This window comes from Rhinolophus sinicus, linkage group LG04, assembly GCF_036562045.2.
Source record: "Rhinolophus sinicus isolate RSC01 linkage group LG04, ASM3656204v1, whole genome shotgun sequence".
In the NCBI taxonomy this organism is placed as follows: Eukaryota; Metazoa; Chordata; class Mammalia; order Chiroptera; family Rhinolophidae; genus Rhinolophus; species Rhinolophus sinicus.
Window position 1 is genome coordinate 55,094,094 of NC_133754.1, and position 19,078 is coordinate 55,113,171.

General features: G+C 45.5%; 1 protein-coding gene and 1 pseudogene across 1 annotated transcript; both read left to right on the forward strand.

The window, feature by feature from the left end:
• Nucleotides 1-647: 647 nt before the first annotated feature.
• Nucleotides 648-17,899, forward strand: F10 (coagulation factor X). Its single transcript, XM_019746602.2, has 8 exons — nucleotides 648-801; nucleotides 3,122-3,282; nucleotides 7,736-7,760; nucleotides 8,683-8,796; nucleotides 10,523-10,654; nucleotides 12,773-13,023; nucleotides 16,052-16,169; nucleotides 17,292-17,899. The coding sequence occupies exons 1-8, from the start codon at nucleotides 732-734 to the stop codon at nucleotides 17,852-17,854; spliced, it is 1,434 nt and encodes a 477-aa protein (XP_019602161.2). The 5' UTR covers nucleotides 648-731; the 3' UTR covers nucleotides 17,855-17,899.
• LOC109455201 (lysine--tRNA ligase) lies at nucleotides 3,289-6,475 on the forward strand (annotated as a pseudogene).
• Nucleotides 17,900-19,078: the final 1,179 nt, after the last annotated feature.

The window sequence follows — 19,078 nt, forward strand, 5'->3', positions numbered from 1 at the left end:
TAGCCTGGACAACAGATCACGCAGGGGCTCCGGCACAGCAGTCCCCTCAGGCACGCCAGCCAAGGGACAGCCTCCCAGAAGTAGGTGTAGGAGCCATGTGGCATGGAAGAGTCACAAGATAGTCTCTGCTTCTAGGAGCCTCTGCAGGTGAGCCTCTGCAGGTGAAGTGCAGGCACCAGGGCCCTCTGTGCTGAAGACCCTTTGCGGGACCACACCTGACACCACCTGGAGAGAGAGGCTTTTGAGTGGAAGGACCATTTTAGACCTAGAGAAAGGCAGGACACTGGGGCAAAATGTCCTGGATTCAAATCCCAATTGTACCACAGATGCTTCACCTCTCTCTAAACCTCAGTTTTCTGATCTAGAGAAAAGATGGAGAAATGATAATTAGCCTTTATCATGGTAAGGATGAAATGAGAGCTACACATAAATGTCTGAAATAAAATGACATTTTTACTCTCAGAACGAAAAATTCCTATCCCTGCAGCAGTTTCCCCTGGATATGGTTACTGAGGAGAATGAGGTTTGGTAGAGACATCCCCAGGGCTACAGGCCAGGTGACAATGCCCCAGCACAATCAGTTGCCCCCACTCCCCACCCCTCAGCAGGCCCAGGCTCCAATCAAGAGGCTGTGATAAGCAGGACAACCAGCCACCCTCGAGCCAAGGTGAGTGAACCTTGCCCCAGAGGCCTGTCCCAGCTGGAACAGAGACGCTGTCCTCGGCCACACCATGGCGGGCCTGCTGTGCTTCATTCTGCTCAGCGCCTCCCTGGCCAGCCTCCCATTGCCAGGTGGAAGTGGTAAGTGCCCCTCAATCTGCAGACTGCAGAGGTGGCCCCCGGGGAGGAAGAGGAAGGGTGAGGAGTCAGAGCGATGCCCTTGAATCTGGTTGGTGGGTGTCCATCCCACGTCAAAGGCTAGCATGAGACAGCTGTGCTTGGTGGTCTCAGCCAAGGGTAGCTTAAGGCCAGGTGTGCCTCCCTGTGGGTGGAGAGTCAGCGGGTCAGAGGTCACAAAGACAGATAAAAACACATCCACAGAGAAAGAGGGAGAGAGACAGAGACAGGGATAGACAAAAACAGAGAAACGGAGACCGAAGACAGAGAGGCAGAGAGATGGAGAGAGAGGGAGGTGGCAGGCAGAGATAAAGACAAGTCCCCTCCCTCTGCCAAAGTGAGCGGAGAGAGAGAGGAGAGCAAAGGGGTCACAAGCAGAGATGAATTTCCATGGCAGGGCAGAGAATGAGGGAAAAGCTGGTGTCACCATCCTCAGACTAGCTCAGCCAGGGTGAAGGGCTCCCCTACTCAAGACTGGACAGATGGGCCTCTCTGGACCTTCCAGATTCCCAGGGCTTGACCAGAGAGAAAAAGCTCAGAAAAGGGAGAAGCAGAGTAAAGTCAGAAGAAAGAGTGGAGGTGGTGGCCTTACTCCTGGAAGGATGCTGGGGCTTGTCTGCTTCCTGGGTCAAGTGCAAGGACAGGAGCACTGAGGAGCAGACAGAGGGGACTCAGGTGTGCAGGAGATGAGAAAGTGGTGAACAGTAAAAAAGAGAGAGAAGAAAACAGAACAGGGGAATGATGAAGGTCGTTGGGGACCTTCACGTAGGGGAATGACGAAGGGGAGAAATCGATGTGTGGGTTCTATTTCAAAGCAAGTGCTTGATAGTAGAGCAGATATTTGGAGTAGTGAGGGAGGGGCCCACAAATTACAAGATTGAGCCTGGCACTGTTAGGATAATAAAGAAATGGGGAATTTGGGAAAGTAATTTGAAGTAGGAATGAAGCTAACCTTTACTGAGCACCTAATGTGTACCAAACTGAACACTAGGAACTGTATACAATCTTTAAAACAATTCTAAGAAGTAGGTATGTATGGTAATTTCCATTTGCCAATATTAAATAGTAGGTGACCAAGACATATTTGAAAGTCAAGTCTCCTTGATTCTGCAATCCTGTTTTTTAGTGTAGGACATGGGGATTTAGAGTTCTGAGATGAGGAGAGGCATGAATCATGGTGAGAGAATTGAAAACAAAGAGCCCAGGATGAAAGTTGGGGCTAGAAATAGCAATTTGTAGAGTCTTTTATAACGGCGAGCCTCTAAATTCTTCGGTGAAGAAAAGATATAGAGAAGAGGTGGGCGTTAGCTCAGCTGGTTAGAGCGTGGTGCTCTTAACAACAAGGTTGCCGGTGCGACCCCCACATGGGCCACTATGAGCTGCGCTCTCCACAACTAGATTGAAACAACTACTTGACTTGGAGCTGATGGGTCCTGGAAAAACACACTTAAAATAAATGAAAGTTTTTAAAAAAAAAGATAAAGAGAGAAGTGCAGAGGGGGAAGAAAAGAATGTGAGGGTTTCCAATACCACAATGAAAACAAGAAAAGGAGTGTGGGTGAGTGAGAGACAAACAAGACTCAACTAGAGAGGTAGGGACAATTCAGCTGTAGATACACATTATAAGGAGGACCCAGAGACGCTCTGATCCAAGCCATTTTAATTGGCAGAGCATGACTCATTTGTGAGTCATGAAATCAATTTGGTGGGTTTTTTAAAACTGAAATAGAACAGAATCAAGTAGAAAATTTTATAATAAGTGCCATTTCGTAGAAAATAGTAGTAAGTACTATTTCTTGAAATTATGTTTCAATTGTGCTGATGTGTGTCCTGGGACTTTATGTATAAATCGTACTGTTCATTGTAGATTGTGATCAAAACAGTTATCACAACTCCCTACTGAACTCAGCTGAGACCTTGAAGGGTGGGGTTCAGGATGGGGCTGGAACTGGACAGGTACAGCCTGAGCCAGAGCTCAGAGGGCAGTAGCCTCAGGGAGGGAAGGTGACAGTGACCTGGAACCACTCTGAGAAGGGGGAGTTTAAGAAAGAGGGTTGGGGTTGTCCACGTAAAGCTGGGTGTGAATGTGCAGGGAGGCTGGTGAGTTGTTTGGATGGGGTGTGTTTACTTCCCAAGAGAAGGATGTGTGGGGTCTAGAATAGATATTTTGTACTGTAATGGAGCAGTTGTGAGGGAGATGGGCATTTCCTTCCCAGCTGCCTTAGCGCATGAGGAAGGAGAGTTTTCAGGTACTTTCAACTTTGTTTTCTTCCCTGTGTTCTAGTGTTCATTAACCGGGAACGTGCCAATACTGTCCTGGAGAGGTTCCGGAGGGCGAATTCATTTCTAGAAGAGATGAAGAAAGGAAACCTTGAAAGAGAGTGTTTGGAAGAGACCTGTTCCTACGAAGAGGCCCGAGAAGTCTTTGAGAACATCGAGAAGACGGTAAGGGTTGGTGAGACAGAGAGACCAGTTCTGCACTATGCTGAGCCCGAAACGGGTGTTGGCTGACCCTGGTTACCCCTCTACTGGAGGCTGTCAGTATAGCCAGGGCTGGGCTACACTGCATGGCCTTCTGTGCTGTGGCCTCTGCTGGAAGGAGAGAGCAGCCAGGGAGGGACTTCCTGGTGTGGAGACTGTGAGTCCTGCTACCGCTTGCAGCGGTATTCATTCCTGTCTCCTCACCTACCAGGTGAGGCACAGCAACTTGTTTCATGGGTGGGAAAACTGAGAGGAACTGTGGCCCAAAACCAGTTACAAGAGTTATGAGAACTTCTGAAGGTATTGTTAAATCAATTCTAAAACATGAAAAGTTTATTTAAAAATTATTCACGGCCTGGGCCAACACCTCCCTGGGCTGGGCCATGCACACAGAGACATTTGGCCCACTGGATTTTTTCTCAAATCCATGGCCACCACCATTTGACATCAGGCACCTGAGTTGCACCCCTGAGAGTGCCTGGCACACAGACACCACAGATTCTGGGCCACGAGGCCCAATACCATGCCCTTGCAGCAGCAACAATGGCAACTCCAAAGGCACCAGTCCCCCTCACCCCTGAAATAGGTGAGGCCTCGGTCCCTGTCCTGAAAGTCGCTAATGAGCTTGGTTCACCTTGCAACGGGCTCTTGGGAAAGACGGTTGCCATGCAGAGGTGAGGTGGTAGTGGATGGTGGCTAGCTGAAACTGGGCAAGAATGGGAAGATGACACCTATAAGCTGAGAAGAACAGAGGAGACCAAGCAGGAGCTCTGCCAGAGACAGCTTGGCCAGGCTACTGCTGTCACCACCACACTAATGACAGTGGACCCCCGTCCACACTGCAGGACTGCAGTGGAGTGTCTACCAGCTGCTGGGCACTGGGGAGACCCGCAGCGCAGAGGCTCTTCATTGCACCCGGGAGACCACATGACTAACATCGTCTTAAAGGCGGCAGATAAGACTCACGCCGTAAGAGCTTCTGGGGAAAGCTCGTCTTCTGTGCTCTTCGAAGACAAGTCAAGTTGCAAGTCATGGCCAATCCAAGGAATTTAAATCAGAAGAATTTATTCGTGTGGATAACAGACTATCTCAGGGAGACATAATTGGAGTTCAGGAGAATCCTGGACAAACCAAGAAGGATCTGCTGAACATCATTCTCCACAAAATCACACTAGTGCCTCCTTGCTCACATATGTCACTTCATTCTCACTTTGGCCTCAAAGGCAAGGAAACAATATCATTGGAGATACTTGGGCTTGAACCTGAATGACTTTGTGAGGAAGAAATTTATTATCCACACTAAGAGCATCACATATACACGAAGTTTATTGGATAAGTTAGGATTCCTAGACATTGAAATTCCCATGATGAAATTTCTCTCAAGGGGAGCTGTGGCCAAGCTTTTCATCGCCTACCACAGCGAGCTGGACATGAACTATACATAAGAATTATTCTAGAATGCTACCATAAGATGCCAGGCGTCAGTGGATTTGACCAGGTTTGTGAAATTGAATACCAGTTCCAGATGATTTGACTTTAAATCACCACCTGTGAATTTTCACATGGCCTCTGCAGATTGTTATGATCTCAGGAAATCATGCAGATTATATCAGGGATGGTAAAGCATATTACAGACAGTTACAGGATCACCTACCATCCAAATGCCCAGAAGGTCAAACCCATGAGATTCACTATACCCAACCTTTCCAGAGAGTCAGCATGGTAGAAAAACTTGACAAAGCCCTGGGAGAAACTAACCTGCCAGAAGCTGCAAGAAAACTAACCTTTCAGAACTGAAGAAACTAAAATATTTCTTGATATCTGTGTGGCAAAAGCTATTGAGTGTCTTCCACCTCGGACCACAGCCAGACTCTTTGATAAGCTTGTCAGGGAGTTCCAGAAAGTGGCTTGCATCAGTCCCACATTCACCTGTGATCACCCACAGATAATGAGAACGTTGGCCAAATGGACCACTCTGAATACTCTGAGCTATTTGTAGTGAAGAAGGAAGTGTGCAGTGCCTACAGTGAGGTAAATAGTTCCATGAAGCAGCAAGCAGTTTTTTAAAGAACAGGCCAAAGCTGCTAATAATGAGGAGGCCATGCACATAGATGAAAAGTTTGATACTGCATGGGACACCCACAGCTGGCTGTGGCATGGGCATCAATTGCAGCACCATGTTTCTCACAGACGCCAGTAAAGTCAAAGAAGTACTTCTGTTTCCGGCCATGAATCCTGAAAATGAGGAGAACACAGCAACCACTAATCCACCGGAGAGCACAACAGTTGGCACTTCTGTCTAGAAAACAGTGACTGTAAATTGGGTGACTCAGGCATCTTTGCACTTCTGCAAAATATCAAGGTCTGCAAAGGAATTCCTGTTTCTATCTGTTTGACTACTACTGTTCACTTCAGCCACCAATAGAAAGAAGAGGAATTGAGAATTCATTTTTACTCCTTGTTACCAAATAAATGAGTATTCTCTTCTAAAAAGTTATTCATAGTTTCAAGAACCATTTTCATTTTTAAATGTCCCTTTAATTCCCATACACATACATAGTTTTTTAAAATAATAAAAGTAATTTTAATGCCAATCCAAGTTCACGTTCTATCTTTTTCCTCAGCATCATTTCCCAAACATTCTTCCTTACTTCTATATAGCTACCATACTTATAATTTTAAAGAGTTAATTTATATCTTATTGTATGGACACATTTACTCCTTCATGTTTTGGCCATGTACATTATTTTATATTGCTATTATGAAAACACATAGATTTCTTCTGGATTATCTTCTAAGAATAGCTGCTCCAGAGAAGGATTACTGGATCAAAGGTTACCTACAAGTTGTAGTTTCAAGTAATATGGAGAAAGCACACTCCACCCTGTCTACGACTGAATGCAGCTACAAAACCTGTATAGAACGTGTGGAGCAGCTATTTGAGGATCCTGAAAGGTCAATAGCAGCAGTGTATTGAAGAAGACTAGAATTCAAAGTGCCATATAATTGTGTTTACCCTTTTTTCTCCTCTAGTTCTTCAGATAACACTTGACCTGAATCTAATTGATATTTACAGATTCTCAACACCACCAGAATATGATTTCTTTCTAACCACCCATGGAACTTTCCACAAGATAGACCATATCCTGTGTCATAAAAAAACACCTTAACAAACTTAAAAAACTGAAATTATACAAAATATTTTATCTGACCATAATGAAAGCAACCAAAAATCAGTAACAGGAAAATTTCCAAGTATATGGAAATTAAACAAATATACTTCTAAATAATCTGTAGGTCAAAGAAGAAGTCTCAAGGGAAGTTAAAAAATATTTTCAACTGAACAAAAATGAATATACAACACATAAAATCTGTAAGCTGCAGCTAAAATAACACTGATAGGGAAATTTACAGCATTAAATGTTTGTATTGGAAAAGAAGAAATGTCATAAATTGATAATCTAAGCTTCCACCTTAAGATACTTAAAAAAAAAAAACAGAAAAAAAACAGAGCAAAATAAAACCACAAACTTGGTTCCTTAAAATAACAGAAATTTATTCTCTCACAGTTCTGGAGACCAAAAGTTTGACGTCAAATTGTCCCAGGGTTGGTTTCCTTTAGAAGATCTGAGGGAGAACATGTACCATGCGTCTTTCTTAGCTTCTGGTAGCTGCCGGCAATCCTTGACATTCCTTGGCTTGTAGATGCATCACTCCAATCTCTGTTTCCATCTTCACATGACCTTCTCTCTGCGTGCCTCTGTGCATCCATTTCTGTCTATTATAAGCACATTCTCATTGATATAGAGCCCACCCTAATCTAGTATGAGCTCATCTCAATCCTATTTCAATCACATCTGCAAAGACCCTATTTCCAATTAAGGTCATGTTCTGAGGGTGCACCTGAACTTGGGGGGTGAGAGAGGGACAATATTTAACCTACTATAGACAGCAAAAAAAAAATTTTTTTAAGACTATGAACACTTTGTAGTGTAATATAGGCTCTTGACGCCTTATTTTAAGCTAAGTACTAATTGCCACTTTTAAAATTAACATAATGATTATTCACCAAGCATCCAATCTTTTACTGAATTTTTGACCCAAGTATCTCAACTGAAAACCATTCATTGGTCAGCTTGGGGTAGCAAACAGAACAAACCATTTTTGGTACAATCTATTTCTTGATGATTAACTTTAAATTCTTAATATTCAACAGAAATGGTGCATTTCGAATGATTAAAGCCACTATAGATGCAGAAAATCTGGAAAAACTTCCCTTTTAGATTGAATAGTTCTAGAGCAATTTGTTCCAGAAAATGAGCTCTGTTTGGAACATAGCATCTTCAGGTTGAGTTACTAGATATGGTTGTTATTGGTGTAAAGTCCTAATGCATTTTAAAATTTTTTTCCCTTTTAGAATGAATTCTGGAATAAATACAAAGGTGAGATGTTTTTTACTCTAATCTTAAGTGAGAGGTATTCATCATTAGGATATTTAAATTGGGAGAGATTGTATTTGAATTTTGAAAATGTTTCTTAAATATCATTTCTGCTCCTGTTTAAATCTTATTTAATACTTCTCCCCTCTGAGTGTTTTCATAACATTTATGGTAAAATAGATTTTTATAACTTTATGTTAATTCTGGTTTTGTTGCTTACTTAAATATAGATTTAAATCAGTTCATTCTCATTTGAGGATACCAAATTTGATGATAATTTTTTTAATCCAAGTATGTTAACTAGAAACAAAATACAGAGTCTAAAAGATTGGGTCCTCTAATAAGGTGACCATCTTGATTTAATGCTGATCACATCTGAAGTGGTATTGTCACTTATGTTTCATTCTAGTAACAGTATTCAGGTTTCTCACAATTGAACTTATCTCTAAATTAGATTGCTCAAATGCATGAAGAAATGTGAAGTCCCATGTGACAGACAGTAGTCTCTGAATTCTCATTTTATACCCAGAGCATTTGGAAAGAGGAATCCTAACATTCCTCTTATCAATGCTCAGCCCGGAAATAAGTGTCAGGCAAGCACGTATCCTCCTTCCTTCCAGCTGATCCCACGTACTCATCAGCTCAGAGCTCCTCACTTTGATGTTAAAACACTGTCAAACATTTCAGCAAAAATTGGAAAGGTCAGTCAATGATCCAGTTAGATAAGGGCATCACGTACACATGGCCACAAAAAGCGGGAATAAAATGAAGTTCAGGTGGGAGGAATTGTTTACAGGGAAACAGGAAGATTTCCAAGTTCACTCAAGTTATCTGAAAAATGTGTGCCAAGATCAACACAGCAAAGTCATTTTCGTGATGATGGAAGTTGCCTGCAAGCTTTAGTTTCCAAATCTTTTCTTTGCAGATGGCGACCAGTGTGAAAGCAGTCCTTGCCTGAATCAGGGCACGTGTAAAGACGGCCTTGGGGAGTACATCTGCACCTGCTCAGAAGGCTATGAAGGCAAAAATTGTGAATTAAGTGAGTTCCTCTTCTTGGTGTACCTTCAAGGCAGAGTTGTCTGAAGAATCAAAGGTGGGAAATAGGGAAGAAGCTAACATGCCCAAGGAAACAGTCTCACATCACTTCTGACTTAGGCTCTGAGCTCCACTGTGATGTACCACTGTAATAAGAGAAAAAACAAGAATCAGTAAATGCCTAACTGTGTTTTGGAGTCACACAGTCACTTGTCTGTTCCTCTGAGAGAGGCTATGGAACATTAGTAAAGAGTGTAGCCCATTAACATAGAAACGAAAACTGACTTTCTTCTTGGAGTAGAATGTACCCCTCGTTGTTGTTACTTACATTCCTGTGTCCCTGGGCAATGGTTCTAAATCACTACTTTTCACTTGTGTGTGTTAGTGCAAATATCAATACTGAATGTCGGGGATTGTCCAATTATAAGAATTTGATACATTTAATTATTTCGGCATGGAAAGGTCACTGAAAGTTTTCCTAATATTGTGATTAATTTTAAAATAAAAATTAGGTTCGTATTAGACCAGTTTTCGTTAAAGAGAAAGATTTGTATTTATTTTAAGTTACTTAATTTATAATCTTTAGAATGTGCTCTTGGATTGGACTGTTTTGGAATTTTCCCCGATGGTAATATCAGTTATGCACCATCCATCCCAAGTCCAGAGCTGCCACCCCTGCACACCTTTCGGCTGACCCCAGAGCCATTGTGAATGTTTTCTAAAGTTCCATCAGTGTTGATCTTTGCACTGTAATTATTTTTCCATCAAAACCTAAATGTGGAGTGTAAAGTAAATTGCCAGTATGGCATCACGTGATGTGAGTTTAGAGTTTGATGTTCAGTGTATACTGGAAGCAGGTGGGTGATTCTGGCTTAGTCAGAGCTACTTAACTGTGAGGGGTGAGCCCAGCCGGCCTAGAGGTCTGGAAAACTGACCTTGGCCGAGGGAGCGCTATGCCAAGAGCTTCACATGACCTGTGAGGTTTTCCTGTCAGGTGGTGTGACCTCTACCACTTTACAAAAGAAGAAACTGAGGTCCATGGGTTTAAATAACTTGCTCAAATCACACAATAAGTGATGGGAGGTCCGGTTTGGAACTTGAGTTGGCCTGACCCCAGGATGTGCGCTGCCTGTTTCTCCTTCCTGCTACAAAGAAGCCCCGATGCCATTCTCTGAGGCCCTTGTTCCACGTGGAATCCTGTAGCCTCAGAGTGGATAGGTATGTGGCCACTCTGCCAGGCTCTGCCTTAGCAACTGGCCCCAGAGCCCACCCTCCTGCATGAGGCCCATCCATGGTGGTCAGCACCCATGTGCCTTTTTAAGGCTAAACTTGAGACCCTCCCTGTCTCCAGGGCCTAACTGGGCATGCTCAGGTTACTTCAGCACCTTCTGGAAGGCTGGTGCCCAGGGCCTGCAGACGCTCAGCTCTCACTGAGTGGATGCCACGGTTTCCCCAGATAGTCTGGGGAGGCAGCAGGGCAGTGAGAAGAGCACACATGGAGGCATGGTCCCCTCATCCCTCCAGCCTGCTCTGGGCAGCCTGTCTCATTTGCACTGGGACCAGCTGATGGGCATCAGCCACCTGCCTCTGGCCCTTTGCTCGAGCCATGTGGCTCACTGTGGGGCTGACTGGTGGGTCTATATCCCCCTGGTGTTGCTATCCTTCCTCCCAGCAAGCTGCAGCCTCACTGTCCCCAACCTGTCCTGAGAGCCAACATGCTTCTTCCACAGCCACACGGAAATTCTGTAGCATTGACAATGGGGACTGTGACCAGTTCTGCAGTGAAGAGAAGAACTCTGTGGTGTGTTCCTGTGCCAGAGGGTACATCCTGGCTGACAACGGCAAGTCCTGCATCTCCACAGGTAGGAGGAACATGGAGACACCCCAGCAGGTTCTCTGAGCCAGAGAAGCCAGCCGTTTCCAGGCCAGTGAGGCATATGCCAGTGCTGGTGAGAGGGACAGCTGGAGCATCCTAGGTAGGCCCTGAGGTTTGGAAACAGACTCACTGTTTTTGTCAGCCATCTGAAAAATGGGAACAGTATTACCTAACTGCTTAGTGAATATGAAAATGTGAGAGGATAATTCATGCAGGGCGCTTTGCACAGCGCCTGGCTCATAGCAAACCCTAAGTGACTACATAATGAGCGCGGGGAAGGCGTGTTTTGTTTCCTGAGAAGGGTGGAGAGCTTGGGTGTCTAGGAGTCACAGTGGACAAAGGCAAGAGTGCAGGCCGGTAAGGGGCAGTGCAGGCCCGACTGTTGGAGCTTTGGAGTTGGGGATAGGTTGCAGGGGCCAGAAGGGGAACCGAGGACCCTCAAGAACTGATTTAGGTTGTGTGGGCCCCAGTGTTAATACAATTTATTTTTTCTTTTCCTCGATAAAATCCAGATGCCGTGAGTGTGGCCTAAAAGCTCACAGGGCACATGAGCTACCAAGGGGCTGAGTGAACGACCAGGTCCCTGGCTTGGGAGAGCCCTGGTCTCATACACTGTAGGAAGTCCCTCCTGTGCTGCAAAGCTGACCTCTGGCCAGAAGTTCTGAGAGTCCACTTCTTTTTTTTTTTTTTTTTTTAACTTAATCTACTTCTCACATAGACCCTAACTTACTCCTCAAAGAGTGGTCCCCTGACTGGCCAACAGCTTTGGCATCATGGGGGTGGGGGTGGGGAGTAGAAATGCAGTCCTGAGCTGCTCCAGGAGGTGGAAACATTCCAGGATGACTGTAATTATGTAATATTAACACTCTCAACTAGCAAAAGACTGTCATTTACATTTCTATTGGTAATGAGACTTTAAACTTAAGCTGGTTCAAAAACAGGGGTAGACTCATGACATGCATGCAAACATTTTTTAATTCCAGGAATAATCACAAATCAATTTAAAATAAAGTGTGATGTTTGAAAATAAAATCAAGTAAACTACTTCCTAATTCAGAATGTCAAAGGGCAGTGATTACGAATGTTAACACGGAACTAGCAAACCACAGGGTGAAGAAGTCTTTATCTCCAGCTAACACATTCACCAAGAGTCTACTGGGGCGATGGGGTGGTGGGGGGCCCTTGAGGTCCTGCAGGAGCACATGCAACACTAAAACGAACTAAGTTTTGCTTATCTGAGCTTAGAAAAACACAAGGCCGCAGAGAGAAGCCATCCATTTTCATATCTGCCATTTTCCTGTGTCTCCTCTCTTCGGCCCTCCACACCTCTCCCTTCCTCTGTCCTGCTTTGCCCTCTTTCTGCCTCAGTTCCCTAGTTGATACTACAGAAAGGAAGCTTTCTCATGTTGACTGCCATCTCCCCTGTGCTTGGTGCTTTTAAGGATAGCTGTCATTTTTTTAGACATTATCGTTCAAAGCCATGTCACAGTACTCCTGATTATGCCTCAGACTGTTTCCACATATTGTCTCTTTTGCCCAGAACACTTCCCCCCCCAAAAAAAAAAAATTCACTAAGAAATGTTTCAAACACACAGCAGGGTTGACAGGATTTGACAGTGAGCACCCATATGCCCCCACCTGGGTTCTACCATGAACAGCTCACTATACTTGCTTCAGTACCTGTCTGCCCCACATGTGTCCTCTGTCCATCCACAAGCCACCTTATTATTTTGATGCATTTCCAAGTAGATTGCAGATATGCCCTTCGATGCTTCAGCATACTGGTCAGCCCCACAGGTCAGTGTCCACAGCACGGTCATGTAGGTAGAGTTGATCCACAGGGGGCTGCACCGATACGAAGCGCACATTCCCTGCATTGTGATAATTGCACCCACCTTGTAACCCAACCCCCACCAAGACATAGAGCACTCCGCACCCCAAAACTTTCTCACACCCTTTCCCAGTTCCCAAGCCCACTCCTCACTCTCTCCCACCTGCATTTTTCAAGGCTGTTTCACCCCATTACGGTGAGGGTTAGACCCTCTCTCCGGCCTCCCTGACTGGCCCATGCCATTTTTTGGTTTTGCTTTGTTTTCTTTTTCAGAGCTTTTTCCCTGTGGGAAACTCACTCACGGACGTTGGAAGAGGTCAGTGACTCTGGCCCCCAACACCAGTGAGGATTCCCCTGAAACCATCGTGCTGGAGGAGTATGACCCTGGAGACCTGACTCCCACCGAGAACCCTTTCCATCTACTAAACTTCACCAACACGGAGAGGAGCCCTGCAGAGGATGAGAACAGCCTCATCCGTATAGTCGGCGGGAGGGACTGCAAGGAGGGCGAGTGTCCCTGGCAGGTAACTGCTGAGCACACTTAGGGAGTTCACTGGATGGGGGACCCGTCCTTGCTGGGCACTGCCACTACAGCCATCGAGGCCAAGGCCATCGATGTGGCCCCTCTCATGTGGTCTCTCAGCAGGCTTTGAGCTCCAGTGCTCAAGGAGCCTGAGATGAGAAGAGACCGGGCCCTCATCCCCCACCCCACCCCCACCCCCACTACCCATTCCCATCTGTGTGCAGAGGATTTGAGTCCTAAAACCTCTACCTACAGGGGAAGGAGAGATGAGGCGCCAGTTTAGGCTGCAGGTTCGGGTCAGCAGGGAGAGGACCTCTCCCCAGATGGTGGGTGAGGCCTTTGATTGCTCTTCTGTTTGGCTGGAGGCAGGAAGATTCACTCTCCTTGTTTCATTTCTACTTTGGTAAATTTTTTTACTCAAACACCTAAATCCTAATGAGGCAGACAGACAGTACCTTAGAGAAAAGTACATCCATTAGTTTTCAAAGGTAAAAAAAAAAAATCACTCTTTCATTGTTGATTTGGACTAAGGCTGCCAGGTTTAACAAATGAAAACACAAGACATCCACTTAAATTTGAATTTCAGATAAATAATGCATAATTTTTAACATAAGTATATCCCAGATATTACATGGGACATACTTATACTAAAAATTGTTTGCTACTTATTTGATTCAAATTTAAATGGATGTCCTCTATTTTATCTGGCCAAGCTAACTTGGACTTTTAAACTTTTTAGTGTCCAAAGCCCAAACAGCTTCTCCTATAAGCAAAAATCCAATCCCAAAGCTGCCATAACTTTTAGAAATTACCTCAGCTCACCCTTCACCTCCAAGCTACAGGACAGATATGCATTTGTCTGAATTATCAAGAGCCCAAGGGAAGGACATTTCAACATCTAGTCATCTAATACATATTTATGGAAAACTGGTTGTATGTCAGGCACAGAATTGGGGGTTGTGAATGTAGGCCCTGAAACCATCAGAGCTACTTCTCTGACCTATAGATATCTAGATCTAGAAAGGGAAGTGAGATGCACCCAAATGAACACAATTCAAATTGATGTGTGATAAAGGCCACAAAAGTGGTGCCGGTGGGATTATAATGAAGTTCCACTGGGATGCATAGGACAAGCTCCCCACAGGGCAGAGGTATCTGACTGGAGCTCTGTGAGTGGCTTTAGATGGAGCTCCACAGGAGGAGAGGACAGGGAAGGGCACTCTGGCAGAAGTTCCTCCAAAGGGTCCCTTAGCGAGTCTGTTGGCATTTGTGATTCTTGTTCTCCTGGTTCCAGTCTTAGCAGGTTGCCTCATCTCCATCTTTAGGAAGAGCAGATGGTGTCCAAGTCTTAGAAAGACTGCCTCTCCCTCACTCATCACCCAAGTTGGATTACGAGTAGATAAGTTATGCAAAAAAAAAACACAAAAAAACAAAAAAAAAACTCCACAAAAAAACAAATTAGTAGAGACAGTCCCCAACTTACAGTGGTTCAACTTACACTTTTAGACAGTGGTGCAAAAGTGATACACATTGATCTTTCCTGGGCTAACAGCATGTGGTAAGACACACTCTCGTGATGCTGGGCAGCAGGAGTGAGCTGCAGCCCCCCCGTCAGCCATGTGATCAGGAGGGTGGACAACTGACACTCTACAGTGACCTGTGTTGCCAGTGTTTTTGGTTATTGTGTTCTGAGCACGTTTAAGTTCGACTAGGCTAAGCTATTAACATGATGCTAAGTAGGTTAGGTGTACAAAATGCATTTTCGACTTAGGATATTGTCAACTTAGGATGGGTTTGTTGGGACGTGACCCCATCGTAAGTCAAGGAGCATCTGTACCACATATTAGTCAGAAACATCTTCAAGGATTCTTTTAGAACTTGATGTTAATTATTTCATTAACCTACACATGTCCTCAGCCAATAACTGTTGCTTAGAGGATGTGGAATTCCCTAGGGAAAGGAAAAACAAAAAAATGCTCCGTCTCTGGATTTGCAAGCCTGGTTCTTTGGGAAGGAAAGGAAAATAAGAGAATTGTGCGTGGTGCCTCTCACTTGTCCCGTCAATGCTCATTCCCAGGTCAAATACCCCTTACTCCAAATGCCAGGTCAGGGTAGAAATCCCTTCCAGGAGTAGCCGCATGGATTACAAGGAAATTAACCATGTTGGTGATATTCCATAGGCTGTGGGCAATTGGCTTGAATGGTTGAACTGTTCTAGAGACCAGAAGTTAGGCCAGTTAAGACAAGCATTTTCTCCAAAGACTGGCTTCTGCCTGGTCTGAGGTATAATTCACAGGCCCATAGACACTACAGGTTTTTACCACAGTGAAAATTGTTTTTCTGTGCATAACACTTTAGAGAGTGCTATGACAGATCCAGAAGAAATAAAAGACTAATATCTGCTGTTCCATATGCTGACTTTATGGTCCAAATAGAGAAAGAGATTGTAAATTGTGACAGAACCCTACTCAGTAGCTAGCTCTTGGCACTTAGTAAGGCCTCAACAAATACCTGTGGAGCAAATGAATAAGTCAGTCTGTTGGCTGGTACATGAAGCAAAGACCAGAAGGCATGAAGGGCTGCCCAAACCTGTGCCACGGAATCGAGGAGTAGGTGGGGAGGATGTGGGAAGGTGCTGTGGGGTCGACTGTCAGCTGCCTCTTGGAGAGTGTGCCAGGATGCCAGCCTGAACAGCCAGTGGGACACACAGGAACAGGCATGGTGACCAGCTGTCGGGAGTTCTGCAGCACTGGTTGGGCCAAAGCCCATGGGGTCAGATGGGCACTGTGGGTGCACTGGCTTGGGCCTCACATTTCAGTCTAAAGATGCCACAAGTTCTCTTGGAGGAAAGGACAGCAGAGATGGGAGGACAGAAGCAGAAGAAGGCTCAACTGGGTACATTAGCTTCAGGATGGGGAGGCCCTGATCCAAATGGGGGAAATGGAGGGGAAGGCTTGAATTTAAGGTTCCAAATTTCTCTTTTCAGAAAGTCACACTCAATCTAGTTGGCTCCGGCATTCTCATTGCAGGCTCTGCTCATCAACGAGGAGAATGAGGGCTTCTGTGGAGGCACCATCCTGAATGAGTTCTATATCCTCACTGCGGCTCACTGTCTCCACCAATCCAAGAGATTCAAAGTGAGGGTAGGTAAGTGGTACCACACCCCTCAGCTGCTCTGCTGGGCCCACTGTCACTTCGTTATTTTCAGAGACCATTGGAACAGATCAAATTTGCTGGGAACACTGAATAAAATACTAGACTCCAGGGTGGGGGCTGGGGGAGTTTCTCAGAGGAGGTGGAGCAGGAAAAGCAGGGGCAGAAGGAGACGGAGGGGAAGGAGGGGGAGGGGGAAGACGAGGGGAGGAGCATGAGAAGGTGGGAGGAGAAGGAGGAGAGGTAAAGGGAGCACAGCATGGCCTTCCCCGAGCTGGCCCAGCCATCCTCCCACATGGTCCTTCCTGAGGCTCTTGGTTTGCACGCCCAGCCCAGTACTGAGGTGCTTCCTCTCAGTGACCTTTCCTCTGGGAAGACTTCCAGAGCCCCTCCACCCCCATCCCTTCAACAGTCTGAGCACTGAGTCCCTCTGCCTCTCATACTTTTGTCTGTGGGATGATTTCGTAATGTCTGTCCTCTACCAGACTCTAGAGCTGTTCCATGAAAATCCAGTGCAAGCCACAAATGTGACCCACATATGTAATTTTAATTTTCTAGTTACATAAAATTTTCTATTATACATTTTAAAGGTTAACAGGTGAAATTAATTTTAGTAATATATCTTATTTAACCCAATATACCCAAAATATTATCATTTCAATGTGTGATAAATTTTAAAACTATTTTTGAGCTCTTCGGAATACTTTTTTCATTCTAAGTCTGAAATGTGACACTCACAGCACATCTCAGTTCAGACCAGTCATATTTTAAGTTCCCTGTTGCCCCTGTGGCTGGTGGCAGCCCTCTGGAGAGCGCAGGTCTAGATCGTAAGACCTTCGGCTCCCTGGTATCCCTGGCACACTGTACACAGGAAATGCCCGTCCTCAAATGAACTGAAAGTCACTGAAGTACTAAACATATATAAGAAAATGTGACTACTGGTTGCTTCTGGGTAGTGAAATTGAAAGTCATTTTTATCTATCTCTTTATGCGTTCCTATATTTTTCAAATTTTCTAGTGACCGTATACAATTTTTTAATCAGAAAAAAAAAACTACTTTAAAAAGCAACCCACGTGTGCAGGCATGGCCCAGACTGTGCTCTCACCATATTCCAGGTGATCGGAACACGGAAACGGAAGAAGGCAACGAGATGGTGCACGAGGTGGAAGTGATTATAAAGCACAACAAGTTTGTCAGGGAGACCTATGACTTTGACATCGCTGTCCTCAAGCTGAAGACACCCATCTCCTTCCGCATGAACGTGGCCCCAGCCTGCCTGCCGGAGAAGGACTGGGCTGAGTCGACGCTCATGACCCAGAAATCTGGCATCGTGAGCGGTTTCGGGCGCACCCACGAGAAGGGTCGCACGTCCACCACCCTCAAGATGCTGGAGGTACCCTACGTGGACAGGAACACGTGCAAGCTGTCCAGCAGATTCACCATCACCCCAAACATGTTCTGTGCTGGCTACGACTCCAAGCCCGAGGATGCCTGTCAGGGGGACAGTGGGGGCCCCCATGTCACCGAGTTCAAGAACACCTATTTTGTCACCGGCATTGTCAGCTGGGGTGAAGGATGTGCACAGAAAGGGAAGTATGGAGTCTACACCAAGGTCACCAACTTCCTCAAGTGGATCGATAGGTCCATGAAAGCCAAGGCCAAGGCCCAGGGTGGGTGAGGGGTCCCTATGCCTCCCCCCATTAAAGTGATTGTCTGAACAGTTGCCATTCTGAACTAGCTGAATCCTGGAATAGGTTTCCTATCTGCAGTGATTAACATCGATCATCCTGATTTTGTTCTTGTTCTGTTATAGTGGGACATGAAATTTTCATTTGGAACTGTAGGTCCTGCCTTTGCTCCTTGCCAGGTTGGGAGATTGCTTCAGGAAATGTTATACTTTATAGGACAGGGGTCTAAACTCCCCAGGATGACTGCTCTGCTCAAAACCATGACAGGGCTATTTCCATTCATAGTATGTTTTTCTGTTTCTGATTGAGCTAAACTGACTTCTTGGCCAGTCATACTCAGAACACTTGAAAATAAATGAGCAAGGTTCTGGGAGTACAGAGAGAAAACGCAGCAGAGGTCAGGGCCAGCCCATAACTGGGAGGCTTCACCCTGGGGTCAGGGTGGGGGTTCCCCACGTGTGCTGGTGTAGGCTCCCCAGCCCCCTCATTTACCATCTGGGACTGAGACAAAGGTGAAATGTGTCTGCCAGGAGCCTCCTGTGAGGACCGGCTCCCTGGGAAGGGAAGGCCATGAGAGCTTCTCGTGGGCAGGGACATTTTAACATTGACTTAACCACTGGTTCTTCTTTCTGGCTTCATGCTAGAATCACCTGGGGCACTTTTAAAGTGTGCCCAGATCCCGGCCCACCCTGGCACAGTCTCCTGAGCAGCTTACATGCCCACCAGTCCCCAGACCAGGGGACTCTGGAGTCCTTCATCCAGGCCACAGCTCAGAGCACTTAAACTAGAGTCTGTGTGGTGGGCATATGCCCCTGAAGTTTCTACAGCTCCTCAGGTGGCCTCCAAGTGTGTGATGTGTGCTGGCAGGGGCTGTAGGAGGGATGCCCTGTCCTCAACTGGGTCATGTCTAAATGCCAACTCCTTCGCTGTCACTGTCCACACTGGCTCCGGAACCTCCACTTAAGCGGTCATGAAAACCAAATATGCTTTTAGAAAATGGAAAAGGTTACCTCAGACCAGACCTACCAGTGTATGTTCCAAATGTCCCTGTACAGTTTGCGTAACTTCGCTAAGCAAAGTCTCAAAGTCCCACTACAAAAACTCCCCAAAATGTCAGCAGCTTTTTTTTTGTAAACAGGAGATATTGCAAGGTTAGAGTGTTTTGTAAACAAGAGACATTGCAAAGGTAGAAAAATCAATGTGGGCAAGTATAA